Source organism: Microtus pennsylvanicus, chromosome 9 (genome assembly GCF_037038515.1).
Source record: "Microtus pennsylvanicus isolate mMicPen1 chromosome 9, mMicPen1.hap1, whole genome shotgun sequence".
Taxonomy (NCBI): domain Eukaryota; kingdom Metazoa; phylum Chordata; class Mammalia; order Rodentia; family Cricetidae; genus Microtus; species Microtus pennsylvanicus.
The window spans coordinates 65,968,758-65,991,097 of NC_134587.1; the positions used below are offsets into that span (position 1 = coordinate 65,968,758).

The 22,340-nt window shown below is 43.5% G+C and overlaps 1 protein-coding gene across 2 annotated transcripts; it reads right to left on the bottom strand.

Annotated features, from left to right (window-relative positions):
* Window positions 1-927: 927 nt before the first annotated feature.
* Ckap2 (cytoskeleton associated protein 2) lies at window positions 928-18,368 on the bottom strand. 2 transcript variants are annotated; one of them, XM_075986301.1, is made up of 9 exons: window positions 18,205-18,368; window positions 11,226-11,307; window positions 9,125-9,197; window positions 8,059-8,852; window positions 6,894-7,101; window positions 6,139-6,309; window positions 5,136-5,205; window positions 2,272-2,521; window positions 928-1,486 (listed from the first exon to the last, which is right to left on the bottom strand). In XM_075986301.1, exons 1-9 carry the CDS (start codon window positions 18,311-18,313, stop codon window positions 1,234-1,236), a joined length of 2,010 nt encoding a protein of 669 aa, XP_075842416.1. In that variant the 5' UTR covers window positions 18,314-18,368; the 3' UTR covers window positions 928-1,233. The 2 variants fall into 2 exon arrangements, with proteins under 2 accessions (XP_075842416.1, XP_075842418.1); XM_075986303.1 differs by lacking the exon at window positions 18,205-18,368 and adding an exon at window positions 17,971-18,037 and having other exon boundaries at window positions 929-1,486.
* Window positions 18,369-22,340: the final 3,972 nt, after the last annotated feature.

Sequence of the window (22,340 nt, forward strand, 5' to 3'; positions counted from 1 at the left end):
TTTTTACTTTCTGAAATAGGGTTTCACTGTGAAGACCAGACTGGCCTGGAGACCACAGATCTGCCACCCATGCTGGGGTTAAATGTGTGAACCACTACCTTGACAACCAAAATGTCTTGATTTTGAAAATGCCCGAAGAGAAGGACAGACCCAGATTCAATCCCCAGGTCCCACATGGCAGCTCACAACCTGTTACTCCCGTCCCAGGAGGGCCCACGCCTTCTTCTGACTTCTGCACTCCTGTGGTACACAGATATATAGCAGGCAAAACACTCATGCACATAAAAATAAATCTCAAAAAAAAAGAAACTGCCCTGTGAAAGGTAGGCGTGATGTGAACTGGCTGTGGGGGAGACCCAGGTCTAGATGCAGAGGTTAACATCAGAGGTCAAGAACAGGGGCTGAGCACGTGGCTCATCCACACAGTACCTGCCTAGCACTCATGAAGCTTTGGTCCCTAGGCATCACCCACTTTTGAATCTGAATTATCCCCAGCCTCAGGCACTGTCTGGAAGGCTGCTGAGCAGGTAACTAAAGAGCCTGTGAAGGTCACACCTGCCCTCGGTTTACCCACCACTGTGTAAGCAGTACCCTCTACCCTCTGCAGCGGACAGGCTCGTTCCTCTACCGTGCCTTCCTCGGCCTGGTGGACTGCACTCGAAACAGAATAAACTCTCCTTTGTTTCTGTCAGGCATTTCATCTCTCTCACACACACACACACACACACACTAAGTAATGCAAATTTAGCAGTGTATTTCAAAGGCAAAGTTTAAATCCGGTTACTGTGGCCAAAGAATTTGTTCCTGCAGTGCTAGGGACTGGATCCACAACCTTGCCTTGTTAGGACAGAGCTCAATTGGGACCACACTCTGAACCCACATAATGTAGTTGTTGAAATAAATGCATATTGAAGCAGACTGTAGCCCCATAGTAGGATCCTAAAGTCAGTTCCAGCATTAACTAAGTCAATCAATAAATAAAATGTCATTAGAACATTATACAGATATTTATTATAAACATATTAGATAAAAAGTCAATGTAAAATATAAATTTAAATAAAGTCCATTTTCTGGTTATGTCTCATTACTGTAAGTAATTAGTGAAGTGAAGAAGCTAACCTATTTCAAAAACAATAAACAAGCTTAGGAAGTTCACTGTATTGTACGTGGGCATATGGGCGGCTTCAGACCTGCATACGAGAACCACCACAGGAATAACACAACCCTCCTGGCTCAGGAGCACTGTTTCTGCCCCGCTAGGTCAGTCTCAGAGAACAGAGGGTACAGCGCTGCATTAGGGCGGCAAACAAAAGCATCCTCCCCCAAATCAGACAGCTGTTCCAGGGAGGACACAGAAGGGTCGTGGTCTTTTAACATGTCCGGCAATTGTGAAGTCTTCTCCTGAATGCGGCGTGAACGTCTCACCGGTGTGAGAAACTTTAGCTCTTTAAATGTGGAATTTTTACCATGTTGCAACTTCTTCATACTGAAAAACAAAATTATTTCACAAATTCAAAAACATGTTCAAGTGTTTATCTTACACTTTTTCTCGTAGTGTACTCCTATGTGGCAGCCATGTGACAGACTGTCTTATAGAAAGGGAGAGGTGATACAGGTTCCCAGAAGTGAGCAATCTGCATCATAAGGACACTTGAGTAGCTGTAAAAAAGCCCGACAGTCATTAATAATACAGTGATAAATGTAAACCCAAAAAAGTCTTACTTTTGAAAATGCTTGGTGGGAAGGGCCCAGGTTCAAATCCCAGCATTACAAGACAGGCAGCTTAACACTGTCCAGTGACTCTAGTCCCAGGGGAATGAATCCACCGCCCTCTTCTGGCTTCTGTGGGTATTACATGCATGTGGTGCAAGATACATACATATACAGGCCAAACACCCATACCCATATTCATAAAAATAAATCCTTAAAACAAATGTCTGGGGAAAGCTGAGGGTGGGACAGATGGCCTGCGGTGGAAAACCAGCTCAGGCTTTTGCAAAGTAGCATCATGTAGGAAAAAACAAAGCCAGTACAGTAACCAAAAGGTGAACTGTCCCAATGACCTTCTACTTCTTTGATAATTTTCTTTCTTGTTGTGTTTTGTCTGAAACAGGGTAGTCTAGGCTGGACTTCAATCCACAGCGACCTAACTGCCGCAGTCTCCCCAGCGCTGTGACTGTACACGTGAGCCACCACATCAGGGCTCTGGATCTGACCCTTGGCATTAACATTCTTTATGAAAACAAACCAGATTACATTTTAAACCTTTACCTTTGCAAGCATGGTGTAGAAGATACATTATATTTAATTAGGCAGCCTGCTTCAGTTTTTGAATCAGGGGTTGTAAAATCGTTGGTTGGATCCTTTGCTTCTTGGTCCTGGCTGTTTTCACAAACTTGAACGTTCCTCTGACACTCATTTTCCGCTCCTGGATCTCCTGGCTCTAGAGTGACACTTGTGTCTTCAGTTTTTACTTCCTGGCTATGTCCCTTGGTTTCATGAGCCTCCTCAGTATTTTCTCCTACAGAAAATTTTGAAGATTTAAACTTGAAATTTCAAAATAACAGAACCAAACTGCATCTCCCAGTCATTACTTTTCCTCTGTAGACTGCTGCCGAGGGCTTAACAAGTATTTAATATCCTTTGCGCAATACAGATTCAAGAATGAAACCATCCCATTTCTTAAGATCATGCACGGCACAGTTGAAGAAGAATTAACTAGTAAATTAGATAAACATTATACGTGAGGTAAGAACAAAGGGTTGTTGTCACCTATAAAAAGGAATGGACTAGCTACTTTTACGTCTACTTGACACAGGCTAGAGTCATTTGGGAAGAGGGAATTTGAATTGAGAAAATGCCCACCCAAGACCGGTCTGTGGACAAGCCTGTGGGGAATTTTCTTATTAATGACTGATGTGGTTGGGCCCATCCCATAGGGAATGGTGCCACCCAAGAGTGGTCCTGGAAAATACAAGAAAGCAGGTTAACCCCCAACTCTAGCGCACTTCATCTGTCCAGGTATAGCCCATTCCAGCTGGAAGAACAGACCACACCAACCGGAGGAAAAGACTTCAGCAGCTCAGGTGGAGACCACTGAAGTCAGAAAAAGAGGCCATACTACTAGTCAGAAGAACAAAGACCCACTGCTGCACCAAAGGACAGAGACTCCCTACTAGATCAGAGGTCATGCCAGCCACCAGAAATCCAGGCCACAAAGACTAGAAGACCAAAGAAGAAACAGAAATCAAGGAGTGAAGCACCGTCCAACAGAGACAAACTCAGAAATCAGGATCTAGCCTTATAATCATCTCAAAACCAGATTCCTCGACTCCAGTGTAAGAATGCAATTAGCAACAGCCATGGCAGTGTGTCACTACCACAGCCCACCTATCCCATGACAGCAAGACAGGATCTTTTTGTGTAACAGCCCTGGCTGGCCTTGAACTCACAGAGATCTGCCTGCCTCTGCCTCCCGAGTGCTGGGATTAAAGGAGTGTGACACCACCGCCCAGATAAGACCTGAATATTCTTAAAACACAAAAAAATGACCTTAAAAACAACTTTATGATAGAGGTCTTTGAAGAGGAAATGAAAAACTCCCTTTAAAATTTGAGGAAAAGACAACCAAAGAATAGGAGGAAATCAATAAATCCCTTAAAGAATACAAAAATAAAAATAAAATAAAAGCAGGGAAGGAAACTATTCAAGACCTGAAAATCAAAATAGAAGCAATAAAGATCACAAACTGAGGGAATTCTAAAAATGGAAAATCTAGGTAAGAAAATAGGAACTATCAAAAGAATACAAGAGAAGATAGAATAGGAAGGAAGGAAGGAAGGAAGGAAGGAAGGAAGGAAGGAAGGAAGGAAGGAAGGAAGGAAAGCTAAAGTGATTTGCTAGTGTCCAGAAGCTGGGTCAGGGGGTCACTGGCCAGGTAGTTTAGGCAGACTACAGATGCCAGCCCAGACTGCTATTCCCAAAACTTTCAATCACCATAGATGGAGAAAATAAGATATTTCATGGCAAAGTCAAATTTAAATATATCTATCTACAAATCTAGCCCTACAGAAGGTACTAGAAGGAAAACTCCAAACCAAGGAAGTTAACAACACCCAGGAAAACACAGGCAATAATCTCACACCAACAAAATCCAAATAAGGGACACACACACACAAAACCACCACCATCAACAACAACATAATAACAGGATCAGTGGCCATTAATATCTCTCAATATCAATGGACTCAACTGACCAATAAAAAGACACAAGCTAACAGAATGGATACAGAAACAGGATCCATCCTGCTGGACACAAGAAACACACCTCAACAACAAAGACAGGCCTTACCTCAGAGGAAAGGGTTGGAAAAAGATTTTCCAATCAAACAGACCTAAGAAGCAAGTTGGTGTAGCTATGCTAATATCTAACAAAATAGACTTCAAACCAAAATTAATCAAAACAGATGGAGAAGGACATTTCATACTTACCAAAGGAAAAATCCACCAAGATGATGTCTCAATTTTGAACATCTACGCTCCAACACAAGAGCACTCACATTTGTGAACTAACAGACATTATGACAACTAAATCTAACAGAGTTCAGTAAGATCACTGCCTTTATTTCAAGCTTTGCTCTTGACTTATGAGTTCTGAACGTTAAATTAATGCTGTTGCTGTGTGAGTCTATATAATCAAGCTTCAAACATGTAATCCTCCAGTCTCAGTCTCCGCTCACACTGGGAATACAGGCACTGACTACTGTGCCTCGGAACAGTGTTCTGAATGAGTTTGCTTTCCTTTCTGAATGTGTATTAATTTCCTTTACAACTTTGAAACTTTATAAATATACAAACTTTCTAGTATACAGAACAGATCATAGAACTTAACAGGGTAACAGGTCTTTAGAGATTATCTCATCAAACAGCCTCAGTTTTAAAAAAGGAAAAAAAAGGCAGTTGTGTTGGTGATTAGGTCGCAGTGTCGCCAGCCCTAAAGAGATCTACTGAATTTCAACAGTAGGTCTGTGGGAGAACATGGAGAAGACCTCACTTTAGAAAAGCTAAATAAGATAAAAGGAAAACCAAATCAGTAGATTTTAGCAAAGTTACAATTCACGTGAAGGAAAACTTACCCAAATTAACTTTTTCTTGACTCTTCGTTGTTAGAATATCTATGATTGTTTGGCGCATCTCTTCAATAGGCTTAAATTTAAAAATGTTTTTAAAAAGAAGTAAGTTTACATGGTCAAAAATAAGGTTATATAAACAGAACATATTAGACACAGTGAAAATTTTTCCAATTTTAAAATAAACATTTGTTGTTAAGATCGAAAATGGTTATTTTTTTCAACTTAATAGAGTAAGAAAATGAACTTAAAGGACAGAATTTTATCATTAAAAGAAAAAAATCCCTAATTTGTAGACCTTTCCTAACTAATAATGCTTGCTTGACAGAACACAGTCAATGAGCAATGGCTAGTTACCGTCTACTCAGTACCGTCTAAAAACCCTCAAAGCAGTGGGGTCCTGCCTGTACCTCGTCTCTGAGTACCTTAAGTTGGTCAACCCAGCATATTTCACATGTTCAAATTTAACTCTCTGCCGGGCAGCAGCAGCTCTTCCCAAGACTGTAAAAGGAAGCCCTGGCCCCTAGTCCTAGTTTCAGAATTCAGTTCTAGAATAATCAGTTCTGTTTTCAATTTCGCGCCCAGTTTTGATCCTGGTTTCCCAGTTCTGCACAGTGCCCCCTCTGACCTCTACAATTTCTGCCTGTAGTACATCACTGTTGCCAGCGCCATGACTACGGAATGTCCCCCGGTTCATCATGGGAAATGCACAGGAGGATATTTAGTGCTAAAATACTGTTTCATTAAGCTTTTAGTTCAGCTTATATCTATTTTCTAAAGTCTTAAATGAAGTCTTACAAGGTTGAAATCATGCATGAAGTAATCCTTGCAGCCGGCACCGCTCCTGCTGCTGAACACTGAACCCATATTTCCAGGTTCTCTTTTGGTCTTTAAATATTCACTACTACATATGAAATCACAATCTTATCAAGTTACACTATGATGTGCTCCAAAATAACCCTGAATTGTTACACTGTGAAACCAAAGAGCAGTAAAAATCTGACCTTACCTGAGCCCCTGCCAGAATGGCCTTCTCATAGATTGAGATAATATTTTCAATAGGACTTGTGATTGGCTCCAAACGTACAAGACATATCCAATATTTAACAAGTTTTTTGGCATCTGGAATATTACTAATCAGGTCATTCAATGTGTCTAAAATTTCTTCTTTTGGACATCCCTAAAATACCAAGAAATAAAATATGTGAGCTACAAACTATAAACCACTGATAATCTGACTATAATCAAGAGCAGTGAGCAATATAAAAAGTTGACAGAGGGAGCTGGACACACAGCACAGCAGCCAAGAGCACTTGATGATGCTCCACGGGAGAACCTGAGCTGGTTCCTAGCACCCGCGTTGGGCAGCTCACAACTGACTAGAGCCTCCAGATTCAAGGGATCCAGCACTTTCTAGCCTCCGTTGGTACCTGCTTACATGTGATACACATAAACTCATTTAAGTACATAAACATTAATAATAATAAACAAATCTTTTTAAAAATCCTAACTTATAAAATGCACAAAAATGAAGACCCTACCTTAGAAGGCTGGAGAGACGGTGCTGAGGTTGAGAGCACTGGCTGCTCTGCCGGGGACCTGGGTTCAGTTCCCAGCACCCACATGGTGGCTCACAGTTATCTGTAACTCCGGTTCCAGGGCATCTGACACCCTCTTCTAGCCTCTGCAGGCACCATGCACACACGGACATTCACTCACACAGGTAAAACAGTCATTCATACTTAAAAAAAAAGTGGACTCTACCTTCTTATTAATCAGGTTCAGGCATTCTGAAATTGTTTTGTTTACTTTCTCAGTAAATACTCTCTGTTCATCTTCTTCTGCCATGGTAGTCCAAAAGGACCCGGTTGGGTTTTTGTTCTGTCCTTGTGGCTCAGACTGATTAGCTATTAAGTTAGGAGGCCTTTTTAGCCCTTTCCCTTTGCCAGTTCTCCACTCAGTCATCCGAGCTCTACGAGCAGAAGCAGAATATAAACGTTACTTTGATTTTAGTGATGGCATCCTGCTAACTGGAGTAGGTAAATATAGTTCAAATCTGGGGCTGGATGGAGAGAAGGCTCACCAGCACCAGCTGCTCTTCCAGAGAGCCGTGGTGTGATTCCCAGCACCCATGGCGGTTCACACCATTTGTAACTTTAGTTCCAGTGGCTCTGGCACATTCTTCTGGTCTCTATGGGCACCAGGAACACACATGGTGCACAGACACACATGTATGCAAAACACCCATACACAAACCAAAAAAACTTTTAAGTCTACAAATAGTTCTAAACTGGTGGGACATACAATGTTTGCAGAGGTGAATTCCTGAATATAACAAGATCAAATATATGTTCACAGAATCCAAGAATGGGAGCTGGGAGATGGCTGAGAGGTTAAGAGTGCTTACTGCTCTTGCAGGGGACCCAGGTTTGGTTCCTCACACCAACAGCAGGAGGCAAACAACCACCTATAACTCCAGTTCCAGGGGATTCAATGACCTCCCATACACATCCCTAGGAGGCCTCTCTTTTCTGGAGAGAAATGGAGGAGGAATGGGTCTGGAGGAGTGTGAAGGTGGGGAGAGGAATTGGGAGGAGTGGAGGGAGGGGAAACTGCTGTCAGGATGTAATGTGTGAGAGAAAAATAAATAAATAAATAAACAAACAAACATTCTAAAATAAAGAACTGAAGAATGTACTGGTATCTCTCAGCTGTTATTAGCATTCAGCTGAGATCAAAAAGCAACCAGCAAACTACACTTAAACACACAATTTTTTGGACTTATTACTCCATACATAAAGCTGCCTGTGTGGCAGAAAATAATCAATTAAAGAAATTCCCATACATTCAAGGAAATTAATTACAAGCCAAATTCACAAGTGGTATTCTATTGAAAACTGAGACGATGAAGTGAATTTCATCTACTTACTTTCTGTCTTCTGTGCTTTCTCTGGGCTGCACTGACCTATGGACAGCTGCTCCTGCTACTGAGTACCTGCGCTGGTCGATAGCTTTGGACTTTTCCACCAGTCTGGTATTAGACAAATTAGTCCTGGCTACACCTTCAGATGCTATGCTTCTTGACGGTGCCTTATCTCTTTTTGTGTCCTGAGGACGGGTATCGACAACAGATACAACCCGTTCTGATCGCAGTGAGTCTTTTTCAAGAGGCCCCTTTCTGACTGTAACATTGGCAAGGGTCCTGGCGGGGCCCTGTTTCCCAGCGTCCTGGGCGTTACTGTGGAGGCTTCTAATAGGTGGTCGCACAAGTGTGTTCCTCGACGTAGAGCTCACAGACTTGGTTTTTACAAACGTGGCGGCAGCAGTCACACTTGAGGCTCTTATGCTGACGTCGTTTCCAGGCGCAGACTGAGCCTTTGAGGCCTTCGACATGGTAGCGGGAGGTTTTTTGGTGGCTGCTGGAGTCTCTCCTTTGACATTCGCGAGCTTTCTAAACGAGTTAATCTTAGACTGCACAACCTGACCGTGGTAATAGCCAAGCACTCGCTTTTTTGGCATGTTAGCGTCCTGTTTGGGCTTCTCTGCAGTTGCTTGCACCTTTTTATTGTCTTTAAGGTGACACTCCTGGTCTGATGTCATAGTCTGAGCTTGGACAGCTTGAATATGATCCTTCAAGTTGTGTATTTCTGAACTGGTGACTTCATCAGCTTTTAAGGGAATGCAGTTCTTTTCAACTGTGTTGTCAATATTTTCTTTATCAGCCTACAAAGGTTAAGAGAAGTTAATATCCCAGAACTTGTTTCTTCAGAACCTTTTTTTTTTTTTTTTATTTTCGAGACAGGGTTTCTCTGTAGTTTTTGGTTCCTGTCCTGGAACCAGCTCTTGTAGACCAGGCTAGCCTCGAACTCACAGAGATCCACCTGCCCCTACCTCCCAAGTGCTGGGATTAAAGGCGTGCGCCACCACCGCCCGGCCAGAACTTGTTTCTTCATAAAGAGCGTAGGAAATGTCTGTGTGCTAGACACATATCTTACCATTTCGGTTTTGAGTTTCAGAACTTTCTTCCCTTCTTGGACCGGATCTTCCACTGTCATCACTTGCTGATCTCTATTAGTTAAAAAAAAATTATCAGTTCTGTACAAAGGAGATTTACTGTTAGGGAAGGGAAGGGAGATTGTGTACAAGCTAAGCAAATGCTCTACCACTGAGCTACAGTCAAGGCCCCATTTTTTAAATCTTAAATAGAGGTGAGAAGTAAATTAATATTTGTGTAGTTAATGGAGTAAACAAGATGGGTTTAAAGTTTTAGCCCAACTATTTTTTAGCTATAGACTAGCATAACATCTGATGATCCTTTAGCAAAATGATACCAACTGTGCATAAAATCAAGATAGGAAATATTGTCAACTAGACATTCCAGTAATTCTAAAACAGATTCACAAATTCAGAGTACGCTAAAATGTGGAAAAACATATTATTTGGTAGAACTGACAAAATCTGATATCTTAAAACAAATGAAATTTAATTCCTAACAACATCAGAATAAGATTATCATCCCCAAACTCTGCTTTCTTATTGGATGAAGTCCACCTACGTGGAGAGTCACCTGCTGTCCTCCAAGTCATGGATTCAAATATTAGTCACACCTAAAAGATTCTCCTCTTCTTCTGTTTTGTTTTTGTTTTTTGAGATAGGGTTTCTCTGTGTAGCCCTGACTGTCCTGGAACTCACACACAACTCACACAGAGCTAGCTCTGCCTCTCAGTGCTGGGATTAAAGGCGTGTGCTACTACGCCAGCCTTAAAAGATTCTTTTACTGCAGCACCTAGGCTACTGTTTGACCAAACAACTAGGCACTATAGTTATAGTCTACAAGATGCATGAAACTACCCACTACTGCTGCAGTGGTACCAACTTATGATCTGTACCTGGGGACAGAAGAAATTCAAGTTTGAGGCTAAGGTGTTTAGAATGCAGACCTTCGGGGGCTGGAGAGATGGCTCAGCGGTTAAGGGCATCGCCTGCTCTTCCTAAGGTCCTGAGTTCAATTCCCAGCAACCACATGGTGGCTCACAACCATCTGTAATGAGGTCTGGTGCCCTCTTCTGGCCTGCAGGCATACATACAGACAGAACATTGTAAACATAGTGAATAAATAAATTTAAAAAAAAAAAAAGAATGCAGACCTTCAAAACCAAACACTGAATGCACAGCATAGCTCCTACGTCAGTATCTCTGTGCATATACATACACTTAGTTTTCTCTTGGACCAGTGAGATGGCCCAGCAGATGCAGCTGTTTGTCTCTAAGCCCAACTACCTCAATTTGATTTAGAGGCACACACGCCTGAAGATTACTGTGACCTGCACATGTACTGTATCTTGCATGCACCTGCATAGGTGGATGAGCAAGTGAATATACACACAGAAAAAAAAATTAAGGGTGGAAGGGGAGAAGGGAGGAACGAAAGAGAGTAGGAGTATATAAACCAATAAAAACAAAAAAATAAAAAGGAACTTAACTGTTCCCCTTTGAGTTTGAACACACACAGAAAATGATGATCCAAGCCGGGCGGTGGTGGCGCATGCCTTTAATCCCAGCACTCGGGAGGCAGAGGCAGGCGGATCTCTGTGAGTTCGAGACCAGCCTGGTCTACAAGAGCTAGTTCCAGGACAGGCTCCAAAACCACAGAGAAACCCTGTCTCGAAAAACCAAAAAAAAAAAAAAAAAAGAAAAAAAAAAAAAAAAAGAAAATGATGATCCAGTGCACCACCCACATAAAGTAGCCACAGGCACCAACTGAGATGTCTGAAGTGGTAATATACACCAGATCTCCTCAAGTCTTGTTACCAAAGGAGAAAATTAAATGCCATAGTGCTTTTCCTTTTGTGGTGCTTTTGGTGGCAAGCATTCTACTACTGAAATACACTTCCATTCCTCTTAATGCTTTTAAATACCACATGTTGAAATAGTATCCGGAATCTTAACTGAATTAGGTGCTATTAAAATTCATTTTGTTTTTTTAAAGTTAAATATGGCTAGTAGGAAAGTAAAAATTAGAAACGTGGTACATGTTAGGTTCTTAGTGGACAACTCTAATGTAATTCTCCAGAACTGAATTAAACTTGACCTCACCTGGATATCTGATTTTCTTGTTTGTATGGAAGCATTGTTTTTCGTATTAACAGATATTCCTTGAGTTTTTGTTTTCTTTGTTCTAAAGAGGAAGGAGTAACAAAGTCAACTTTAGTTAAAACATCAAATATGGTTGAGTAAAAGGTTATTTTACTTGGAAAATTGAGACAGTATTGTTTGTACTGATGGGAAAGTAATTCAGATGAACAGAACAGATGTTATAAAGGAGGCCCTAATGCACTAGCTTAGGAGACATTAAATCACACAAAGCAGAATTTAGTGAAGCCAGCACTGCCCCCACAAACACCCCACAGGTAAGTGAGGCTAACCAGGCAGGTTAGAGGTAAGATTTAAGCTGCCAGGATGGACTGACCAGCTTTTGGCTCTAGTCCCATAACAAAGGACAGTCCTCTAACAGCTGCTCAAGGTGTGCACAGTAGGGTCACAACCACTAAGTCCCCTGTGCTCTTATCAGTAAAAACATAGCTCTGCCAGGTGGGCAGGATGACCCTAGCTAACAGCTATTTGAAAGGAACAACACTGATGTAGTTAAGAAATACTTCTGGCCATATCTTTGCTGTGTCACATCTGCCTGAGTGACCAGACTTGCAGGCTCCCGTCTGTTTAAACTGTTCAGAGTGTAACCTGGAGCCAGGACCGAAGATGACGGCATATGTAAAATGCACGAGCCTAAAGTGCAGATAAGCCAGCGGTCCTCAACCTGGGGGTCGTGACCCCTTGGGGAGTCCAACGATCCTTTCACGGGGGTCACCTAAGACTGACAGAAAATACAGACATTTATATTATGATTAATAACAGTAGTAAAATTACAGTTATGAAGCAGGGATGAAAATAATTTTATGGCTGGGGGGTCACCACAATATAAATAACTGTATTAAGGGTCACAGCATTAGGAAGGTTGACAATCACTGATATAAGCAACTGAAATTTTCTCTTCAAGGCCGGTTCTTCTTTGGGTGTTAGCCAAAAGCCAGACAAGTGCTATCAAAGAGCTTTTCCTTCATCGTTCTCTAGTGTGCAGAGTGATTCCTCACAAGGAAGGCTTGTTATCTCTCTAACAAATATGGAGGTCCCCAGGGACATGGCCTCCTTCACCAGCCCCTTGTGCTGCTGGAAAGGCTGCTCAAATGGCTGGGGGAGTCCTGGAAGAGGAGGAGTGCTCCCCAAAATATGTCTAGCACTTCCTCTGAAGGGCGCTCCAGACTCTCCAGTCTGCTGCTCACTGGTCCACACTCAGTCAACAGGACTCCTGCAGGACAAGGACGGTTGCCACCACTGGCATCCGGTCTCAACCAGGCCCCACACTGTGGGGTAAGGAGGGCACAGAACAGACAGGTTTTCCATTAAGAAAAAACAATGGAGGGAGCTAGGCCGCGGTACGAGCCTTTAATACCAGGGCTAGGAGGCAGAGGCAGGCGGGTCTCTAAATTCAAGGCCAGCCTAGTCTACAATTCCAGGACAGGCTCCAAAGCTACCTGGAGAAACCCTGTCTGAAAAAAAACAAACAAAAACAAAGAGGGTCTGTTGTAACCTTGGCATGAACACAGGAGCCTCCCGTTCATTTTTTTGTCGTGCTTTGACTTGGAAAAAAAAAAAAGACTTGGGCTCCTTCCATATGCAGAAGGAGTTTGTAATCCTATTCAAACAAGCAAATGGTTCTGGCTTCTCTAGCAGGTCATGAGTGGGCCATACAGTCTCCACTGAGTGGGCTCCCTGCATGAGTCCCCTCACTTTCCTGCCACCAGGGAGACCAGGGCCCACGTCAGAGTGGTCACCAGGGTGCACAGCTAGTTTCTCTGGGCCAGAAAAAACTCTTAAGTTGTGCCTCTCCGAGGGACCTGAAGACAAGGTATGCTGAGTCCACAGGCTTGCTCTTCCCGGAGTCTTTCTGTTCTGGGGTTCCCTTGCTGTGGAAGAAGTCACTGTAAACTTAATACTTAATAGGTAAACTATTTCCAACAGGGGCTCCTACTGTTATCTCACAGTATAAAGATGCCTATAATAAAAACAGCTAATGGAAAACTATACGGAAGGCTAGAGACCCACTGTCTAAAATCTTCCAGCAGTAACTCCAGCAGCACAGATTTAACAGGGCTCCCACAGCTAAATTGTTAGATGATATAAACATGAATTTAAAGATCCACATGCTAATAAGTCAAGGTCTCCCAGCATCCTTCAGTCTCTACCTGTTACAGGGTATGGCTGGCATACCCTGACCTCTCCAGTTCAGGGGCTAGGCTGTTCTTCCCTATATAATCCAGATATTATGGCTACCCTTTCTCTCTGGTACCTCTGGCCTCCTGGCTGCAGCCCCCAGCTCCCTTCTCTCCCTTCTCCCTCCTCCCCCCAGCTCAGCCTGTCCATATCCACTCTGTACTCCCCCAACATCTCGCTTTCTGACTATGCTCTTTCCCACGTGCCTCCTCCACCTCACCTAGGAGCAGTCAGCGAGTCCTTTCCTTTCCTATTTATTTATTTATTTTTAAAATATTTATTTATTTATTATGCATACAATATTCTGTCTGTGTGTTTGTCTACAGGCCAGAAGAGGGCACCAGACCTCATTACAGATGGTTGTGAGCCACCATGTGGTTGCTGGGAATTGAACTCAGGACCTTTGGAAAAGCAGGCAATGCTCTTAACCACTGAGCCATCTCTCCAGCCCTTTATTTCTTTTTTTCATTCAGTTTGCCTGGACACTTACAGGGCCTAATGGTGCAACAGATTGTTCACAGGTGTATTAATTTAGTGCATTACCCTACGTGTGTAATTTGGATTCAACTTCTTTATTAAGATGATGTTGCCAGGCGGTGGTGGCGCACGCCTTTAATCCCAGCACTTGGGAGGCAGAGGCAGGCGGATCTCTGTGAGTTCGAGGCCAGTCTGGTCTACAGAGCTAGTTCCAGGACAGGCTCCAAAGCTACAGAGAAACCATCTAGAAAAGCCAAAAAAAAAAAAAAAAAAAAAAAAATAGATGTTGCAAGTGTTGTAGTTAAACAACTGCCATCTTCAGACAGAACTCCAGCTGTGCTCACTTATAATCACACAGCCGGACTCGTTAGATGTTAGCTAATATCTGCTCCAGGAGAAAAGTCACTGCACCCTAACCTGGGTGAGGTATTCCTCCCAGCTAGCTGTACGCAATCAGGCCCTGATGTCATGAGGCCTCAAGGTTTCTGGAGATAGGGTATGGAGAATGGGAAAAACTAAGGGGAGGAGGGGCACAACACCCCCTTTAGGGAAAACTTCTTACTGCAAATGACAAATTTGCTACGGTTACATCTCACGGTATTTAATTTTTTTGCTTTTTGAGATGGGGTTTTTCTGTGTAGTCCTGGCTGCCCTGGAACTTTCTGAACTCAGAGATCAGCCCGCCTCTGCCTCCCCAAGAACTGGAATTAAAAGTATGAGCCACCATGCTCAGCTTAGCATTCAAATTTTAAAACTGTCCAGTCAAGGTGATTTAAAAATAACGCTTAAGATATATTTCCAGGACAATAAAAAGGGTTACTAAAACTATCCACAACTTGTTTGTCCTTGTTTCCACAGCATGTTCTCTCACTCATGGTTACTGCTATCTCTAGTTCTGGATGAGACTGAACTTTCTCAGGATCAGTGAGGTTGTAAAACAAAAAACTTAAGATATCAATTTGAAGTTATATCTCTAGCAAGGGTTAAATTCTTTTAGATGGGCTAAATAGATAAATAAAGACAGGAACACAACCATAAACGCTTGAAGCCAAGCCAGAGAGTCTGAACATGTCAAACAGGCCTTATGGACTAACAGCTAAAAGGATCTAATGTTCCTCTGCACACAATGGTCCATGCATGTTGACAACAGCTGACTTAACGGTGTCTTGTCGCTTGTCACCTTGTGTCTTAACGTTTTTAAGGTTTAACTGGAGAAACTGAGTCATGCAGAGCTGTGGTAAGAATTAACTGTACACCTTTTATTCTTGGTCTCCTGATGGCGACCAATCTTCCCGGTCTCTGCTATAGTTACACTCTTATGATAAAATGAGCGACTGAATATAAAAGCTCGGTAAAATTGACTTAGGCTATAATTGTACTTTTGTGACTACATGAGCTACTGAATATAAAAGATCTGTTAAATTGACCTAGATTTATTTACATCTACACTATCCAGAATAAAGAGGTTCCCACTTTCTCCATGAACTGTATTTAGTGTATAAAGTATATATTGGAATGAAAATCGCTTCAATTTAAAAAAATGTCATTTTTAAGCCTCGGAAATTTTACCAGGGATAAACTACCTTAGTTTATAAAATCCTAATGTTGTTTAGAGTTGCTAATTCATTGTAAACTGTTAAAACAAAGGTAATTTTGGGCATAAAAATTAGTGATTGAGCCGGGCGGAGGTGGCCCGTGCTTTTAATCCCAGAACTCGGGAGGCAGAGGCAGGCGGATCTCTGTGAGTTCAAGGCCAGCCTGGTCTACAAGAGCTAGTGCCAGGTCAGGCTCCAAAAGCTACAGAGAAAACCTGTCTTGAAAAACCAAAAATTAGTGACCAATCACCTTACAAGTGATTAAATGGCTGGGTGGGAGGTGCACATCTTTGGTCCCAGCACTGCAAAGGCAGAGAGACAGGTAGAGCTCTGTGGTTCCAGGCCAGCGTGGTCTGCAGAGTGAGTTCAAGGACAGCCAGGGCTATGTAGGGACACCCTGTCTCAAAATAAAATAAAATAAAAGCTAAAAAAGTAACAAATGTTCTTCATGCGCCCAGAATTGTGTTTGTAGTCACACTAAGTACAAATGTTAATTCATTTAGAGAACTAAGATGAGCTGGGGAGACCAATTTACATCTCCCAGTACAATCTTCTGTGTGTGCTGTCAAAGGCAATCCCTAAAGCAGGTCACTCAAAACAAGTTTAAAAGCGAACTTAAAATTTGTTTAATATAAAGTACTCCTCAAAATCAGGTACATTTAAAAAGCCAACTGATTATGGAGAATTAAATGCCTGAGTGAAATGGGTCAGGTCGTGGTGACCACCAACCGTAAAATTATCTCATTGCTGCTTCATAATTAACCTTGCCACTTATGAATCGTAATGTAAATATCTGATATGTAGGATATCTGATATGTAACCCCAAAGGGGTCACGACCCACAGGTTGGGAGTTGCTGGTTTAGGCCTTTGGACCTGGAACTCTGAACTCCTGGAGTCAGTTTCCTGCCTCTCGTGTAGAGACTGTGAAGGAACTACCTCCGTTATAGACGGCTACTTTCTCAGGGTGAAAACAGACCCTATGACACAGAATTTTAAACTGGAGCTTTATAAAAGAATTTTAATAGTTCCATCTGGGGAATGACGACCCAATTTATTCAGAAAAGAATAACACTGGTATACTTAAATAAATCTGGCAATCATCTTTGCTGTGCCAATGTCCTGCCTTCCCAAGTGTACAGATGTGCAGTCTCCTGTCTCTGGTTACACTGTTCAAAGTGTAACCTGGCGCTGGGACGCAAAAGTGATGGAAGGATGACAGCGTGTGTAAAATGCGCTAGTCTAAAGTAATTTCAATATACTATTAAATCTTCTAAGTCAAGGCTGGCTCTTCCTTGGGCACTAGCCAGAATAAAACAAATGCCACTATAGAGCACCTTAACTAGTCATAAGTGTCCCTGGGAAAATAAATTATTTTTATATAATAGGAAATTTCTCAACTTAGAGAAATGATCCCATTCATCAGAAATTACCATAAAAGGTGCTGTCACAGGGTTACTATTGTTGTGATTAAACACTGAAAAGCAACTTGGGGAAGAAAGAATTCGTTTTATTAACAATTCCATAGAACAATTCATCCTCAAAAGCAGTTACGGGCATGAATTTGGAGGCCAAGGAGTAAAGTTGCTTACTGGCTTGCTTTGCCAGCATTTTTACAGCGCCCAAGACAGCCCAGGGGTAGCTCCGCCCACAATGGGCTGGACCCTCCCCCTCACAGCCCTCTCCCTCAATCTCTTAAGAGAGAAGCAATTAAGAAGCTACCCGGGGCGGTGGTTGCGCACGCTTTTAATCTCCATAAGTTAGAGACCGGCCTGCTCTGCCTACGGAGCAGTTCCAGAGCAGGCTCCAAAGAACAGGCTACACAGGGAAACCCTATCTCGGACTCCGCCCTCCCCTCAAAAAAAAAAAAAAAAGAGAGAGAGAGACGGATAGATTTAAGGGGGGGGGGGGGAGGCGGGACTGGAGAGATGGTTCAGCGGTTAAGTTGCTCTTCCAGAGGACCCGGGTTCAATTCCCAGCACCCACGTGCCAGCTCACACTGTCGCACTGTAATTCCTGTTCCAGGGGATCCGACACCCTCACACAGACATACATGCCGGCTAAAATCTAATCAATCAATCAAGAAAGAAGAGAGAGAGAAGATGTAATACAGACCTGCCTACAGCCTGATTTTATGGACGCATTTCTCAATGTAGGTTCTCTCCTCTCTCTGAGGATTCTAGTTTGTGTCTAGCATAGAGAAACCTAGCCAGCCTGACGTTCACAACTGCCCTGAGTAAGAACACATTCTCTGCAGTCCAGAAGTACCAGACAGACGGACAGACACTGCCGACAGACAGATAACCGCGTTTCCCAGGGAACACCACTTCGACACACAGTTTCAGAAAGCCAGTCTACAAGAAACAACTGCAGAGATGAGGTACCAGTCTCCAAGTTTCTGACCAACTTACAGAGCTAAGTTGGGTGAGGAAACACTTTCCGTGTTACTGCCGCAGACCCATTCAACTCCAGTTTTCCAAAAGGTCCAGGACGTCCGCCAACACCCCAGCCTCGCCTCGGCACTCAGAGCAAGAGAACCGGCGCGCAGGCGCAGTCGGGGTCCATGCGGCCCCGCCCCCCCACCCCGGACCACCGCGCTAAAACCGCTGCCCCGGGCGGCTTGCACCGAGACACGGAGTAGGCTCTCCGGAGGACGTGAGGCGCCGCCGCTCACCTCTGAAGGCCGGCTGGTCTCTCTTGGTCGGGGGCAGCTGCAGGTCCCGGGGCACCGGCAAGGTGTTCCTCCCAGATCGGCCTGGGAAGCGTTTCCTGGACTCTGCCATCTCTTAAAGTGCGCGCCTCGGCGCCGGCGTGGATTGAACGGACCAATGAGCGAGGAGGGGGCGGGGCCGGGACGAGGGGCGGGGCCGTCCCGGAGTCCGTACGGTTGGCAGCCTGGTGAGAGTTTTCAAAAAATCAAACGATGCTCTTCCAGCTGGATGGACGACGGAGGCGGAGCGGGCTCGTTGAATCCTCAGGATCTAACAGGACTAGGGTGGACAAGTCAGGACAAGTCTTCAGACACAGCCAGACGGCTGCTGGTGCTCTCACCGAGGACGCAGCTGGAAACTTCCCTGAGGAGTATATATTCACAAATGCTCTCTCGAACTACATAACTCAAGTGGGTTGTGACTACATCTCTCAGGCGGGATGAGCTCAGATGTTGGGTGTCCATGTTTGCACAGCTTGCAGACAAAATCTTAAATTGAGATCTACCTTTGAGCTGTTACTATTTAATTGAAAGTCTTGCAATGTACTGGCCTAGAACGCTGAATCTTCCCTGGCTTCCTGAGTGATAAGACTACATAGAGTGTGAACAGGAGGAAAAAAAAAAGGCCGTAACTCTCTGTTCCTCCGAGGCAGTATATAATCTCCTGTGAAGAACTAACGCTTGTTGGACAGTTTTCTCTATGTTTGTTTATTTAGGTGTCTTGCTATAATCTTTCACTCCCGTCGTGTAAACATGTCACCTACATAAAACCCAGAGGCAGAGGCAGGCGGATCTCTGTGAGTTCGAGACCAGCCTGGTCTACAAGAGCTAGTTCCAGGACAGGCTCCAAAACCACAGAGAAACCCTGTCTCAAAAAAAAAAAAAAAAAAAAAAACCCAGACAATGGCGGTTCACATCTGTAATCCCAACCCTCAGGAAGATGATGTGTGTGAAATATCTTCTCAGAAAGAGACTACATCTTCAAAGCGGGAACTTTTTATTGTGGAGAGGTTGGAATGATGCGGGTCCAGGGCCCAGCTACAGTTGATCGTGGGCTATCGTTAGCTTACTAAATAGCTATCTCTTGCCAGCTCCCCCCAGACGTTAGGACGACTGACGCCATGTTAGAGGCCTTGTTTTATTTGAGGGAGAATGCTATCTTCTTATTACTCGGGCCAGAGGGTCTCCCCAGCTAGCTCTCAGCTGTGGTCACCTTTTCTCCTGTTTTCTCCCATTTTCCCCCCTCAGATATTTTGTTAGTGCGTTTATTTTTTATTTGTTTGTTGTTGTTTTTTAAGACAGGGTTTCTCTGTAGCTTTGAAGCCTGTCCTGGAACTAGCTCTTGTAGACCAGGCTGGCCTCGCAGAGATCCATCTGCCTCTGCCCCTCAAGTGCTGGGATTAAAGGCGTGCGCCACCACTGCCCAGCTATTTATTTATTTATTCAGTGCTAGGGATGGAACTCAGAGACTTTTTCAAGTGCGCTGCCATTGAGCGACAGCCCTGGTGCTTCTGTAGCTTTTCTTTCCTTTGGAAATATCCTTTTTGAGTGCAGCTTTACCAACTTTGGGAGAAGAAAGAGCTGAGCAGCTCTCGCTTTTAAAGACACCACTGCTGTTTACACGCTCACCACAATATGGCTGCTGTTTATTTACACGCTCACCACAATATGGCTGCTATTTATTTACACGCTCACCACAATATGGCTGCTATTTATTTACACGCTCACCACAATATGGCTGCTGTTTACACACTCACCACAATATGGCTGCTGTTTACACACTCACCACAATATGGCTGCTATTTATACACTCACCACAATATGGCTGATTGCTCAAGTTCCATTGGTCCGATAGCTAGTCTTGGTTGTCAACTTGACTATGTCTGGAATCAGCTAAACCCTAAGCAGCTGGGCATGTAAGAAGGATTACTCCACAGCACTGTGAAACTCACCTTAATAGCTTTTTTAAAAAGTGTCTGTGGGGGCTGGAGAGATGGCTCAGTGGTTAAGAGCATTGCCTGCTCTTCCAAAGGTCCTGGGTTCAATTCCCAGCAACCACATGGTGGCTCACAACCATCTGTAATGAGGTCTGGTGCCCTCTTCTGGCCTTCAGTCATACACGCAGGAAGAATATTGAATACATAATAAATAAATATTTTTTAAAAAGTGTCTGTGGTTAAAACAAACCCAGAATAAAAGAAAAACCATGGAGATTTCAATACACCAAGATAGTAAGAAAGCCTTGAGACTGCTGTTTCCCAACATGGCAGTTTTCTCCCTAATTTTCAGATATGCCCACTCCAAGAACAGAGTTTCTTTTTTCTTTCCTTTTTTGAGATTTTAACAAGACCACATCATTCTCCCTTCCCTTTACTCCTTCCAAACTCTCCCATCCACCCCTCCTTGCTCTCATTCCGACATGCCAAAGTGGATGGGGGAAAGCTCATGAGGGCTCAACCCTACACAAAGAGCAGCTTGTTTTTAAACACACACACACACACACAGCCATTCCACAGTGTTGGGAGGCAAGACAGATTCTTTTCTAAAAGGCCAAAGAAGACTTCTTTCAGAACAGGTCACCACCAACACAGCTGGCTATAAACTGTACACATATGATGTGGTTGATCAGTTTCTCCTGTGGGTGCGTGAAACAGGTACCGTGCTTGTGGGAGGGCAGGGTGTGTCGTTCCTAAGGACAGAAGAAGGACAGCTGGGAAAGAAAGGCCAGAGAGAGAGCCACAGAGATGACATGGCAGAGACCTGGCAAGGTTGGTACTCAAAGGGATCTCACTAAATTCAGAAAGTAGGCGGCTCCGGCACAAACGTTCAGTGAAGAGAAACTACAGAAACTAAATGACAGCTACAGTATGCACTCAGAACAACAACTGTTGTTCTAAAGATTAACACGAGATGTAAAGGACCTGGAGAAGGCAAGACAACTGTGAAATAGTCCCAAGCGGAGCAGGGACAGGATGTTGTCAAGAGTTCTAAGACCGCGATGATTGAGACGGTGTGACACAAAGACAAACAGGGAGCACAACAATTTCAGAACTATAACCAGGCTAGCTGACCGATTGATGTTTACAGTTTCCAAAAACAACCGTTCAATAAACAGTCATGGTAATTGAATTTCAACATTTGCAAACTGCAAACTTTGATCTTTACCTCAACTTTACATTAGACAAGGACTGACAGCCTCAAGATGAAACATACACCTAGCATAAGAAAGAAAACTATAAAACAGAAGAAAATATAGAAAAGTGCTGTTTGGCAAAAATTTCTTTTTTAAAAAATATTTTTTTATTTGCATGGGTACTTTACCTGAAAGTATATCTGTTGCATCAAATGCATGTTTGGTGCCCTCAAAGGCCAGAAGGAGGCTTTGAATCCCCTGGAAACGGGGTTACAGACAGTTGTGAGTGCTGTGTGGGTGCTAGGAATTGAACCTGGGTTCTTTGGAAGAGCAGTCAGTGATTTTAGCTGCTGTCCAACTCAAAATACTTAAGTAGAAACTTAACAACCATAGAAGGGTTAAAAAAGGAGAGATCCTTCTCTTCTCTTCTCTTCTCTTCCCTTCTCTCCCCTCCCCTCGCTTTCCCTTCCCTTTCCCTCCCCTCCCCTCCTTTCCCCTCCCCTCTCTTCCCTTCCCTTCCTTTCCTCCTTCCTTCCTTCCTTGTTCCTGTGTGGTATTTTGTTGTTGCTACTGCTTGTTTGTTTTTAGGGTCTTACTACGGAGCCCAGGCTTACCTGGAGCACTCCTCTTTCCTCTGTTCCCCAAGTATTAGGATTACAGGTGTGTACTGCCGAGCCTGGTTTGAAGAAAAAAAAAAAACTATGTAAAAGAAAAAAAGGAAGGAAGGGAGAGAGAGAGAGAGAGAGAGAGAGTTTACATTGGACAGAATAATTAAAACCTTTTGCTCTACCTGGGTAACAGGCATGGATCTCAGCACAGACCTTCAGGTAGGCAAAACGCCCGCACTCACTGAAGGTTAAAGACCTAAAAGTCTCAGGTGGGCGGAGAAACTCCAGGCAGGAAAGTTGACCTGAAGCACCAGTGGGCTGTCAGGAAGCAGGAAGCCTAGGATAAGATCAGCAATCAC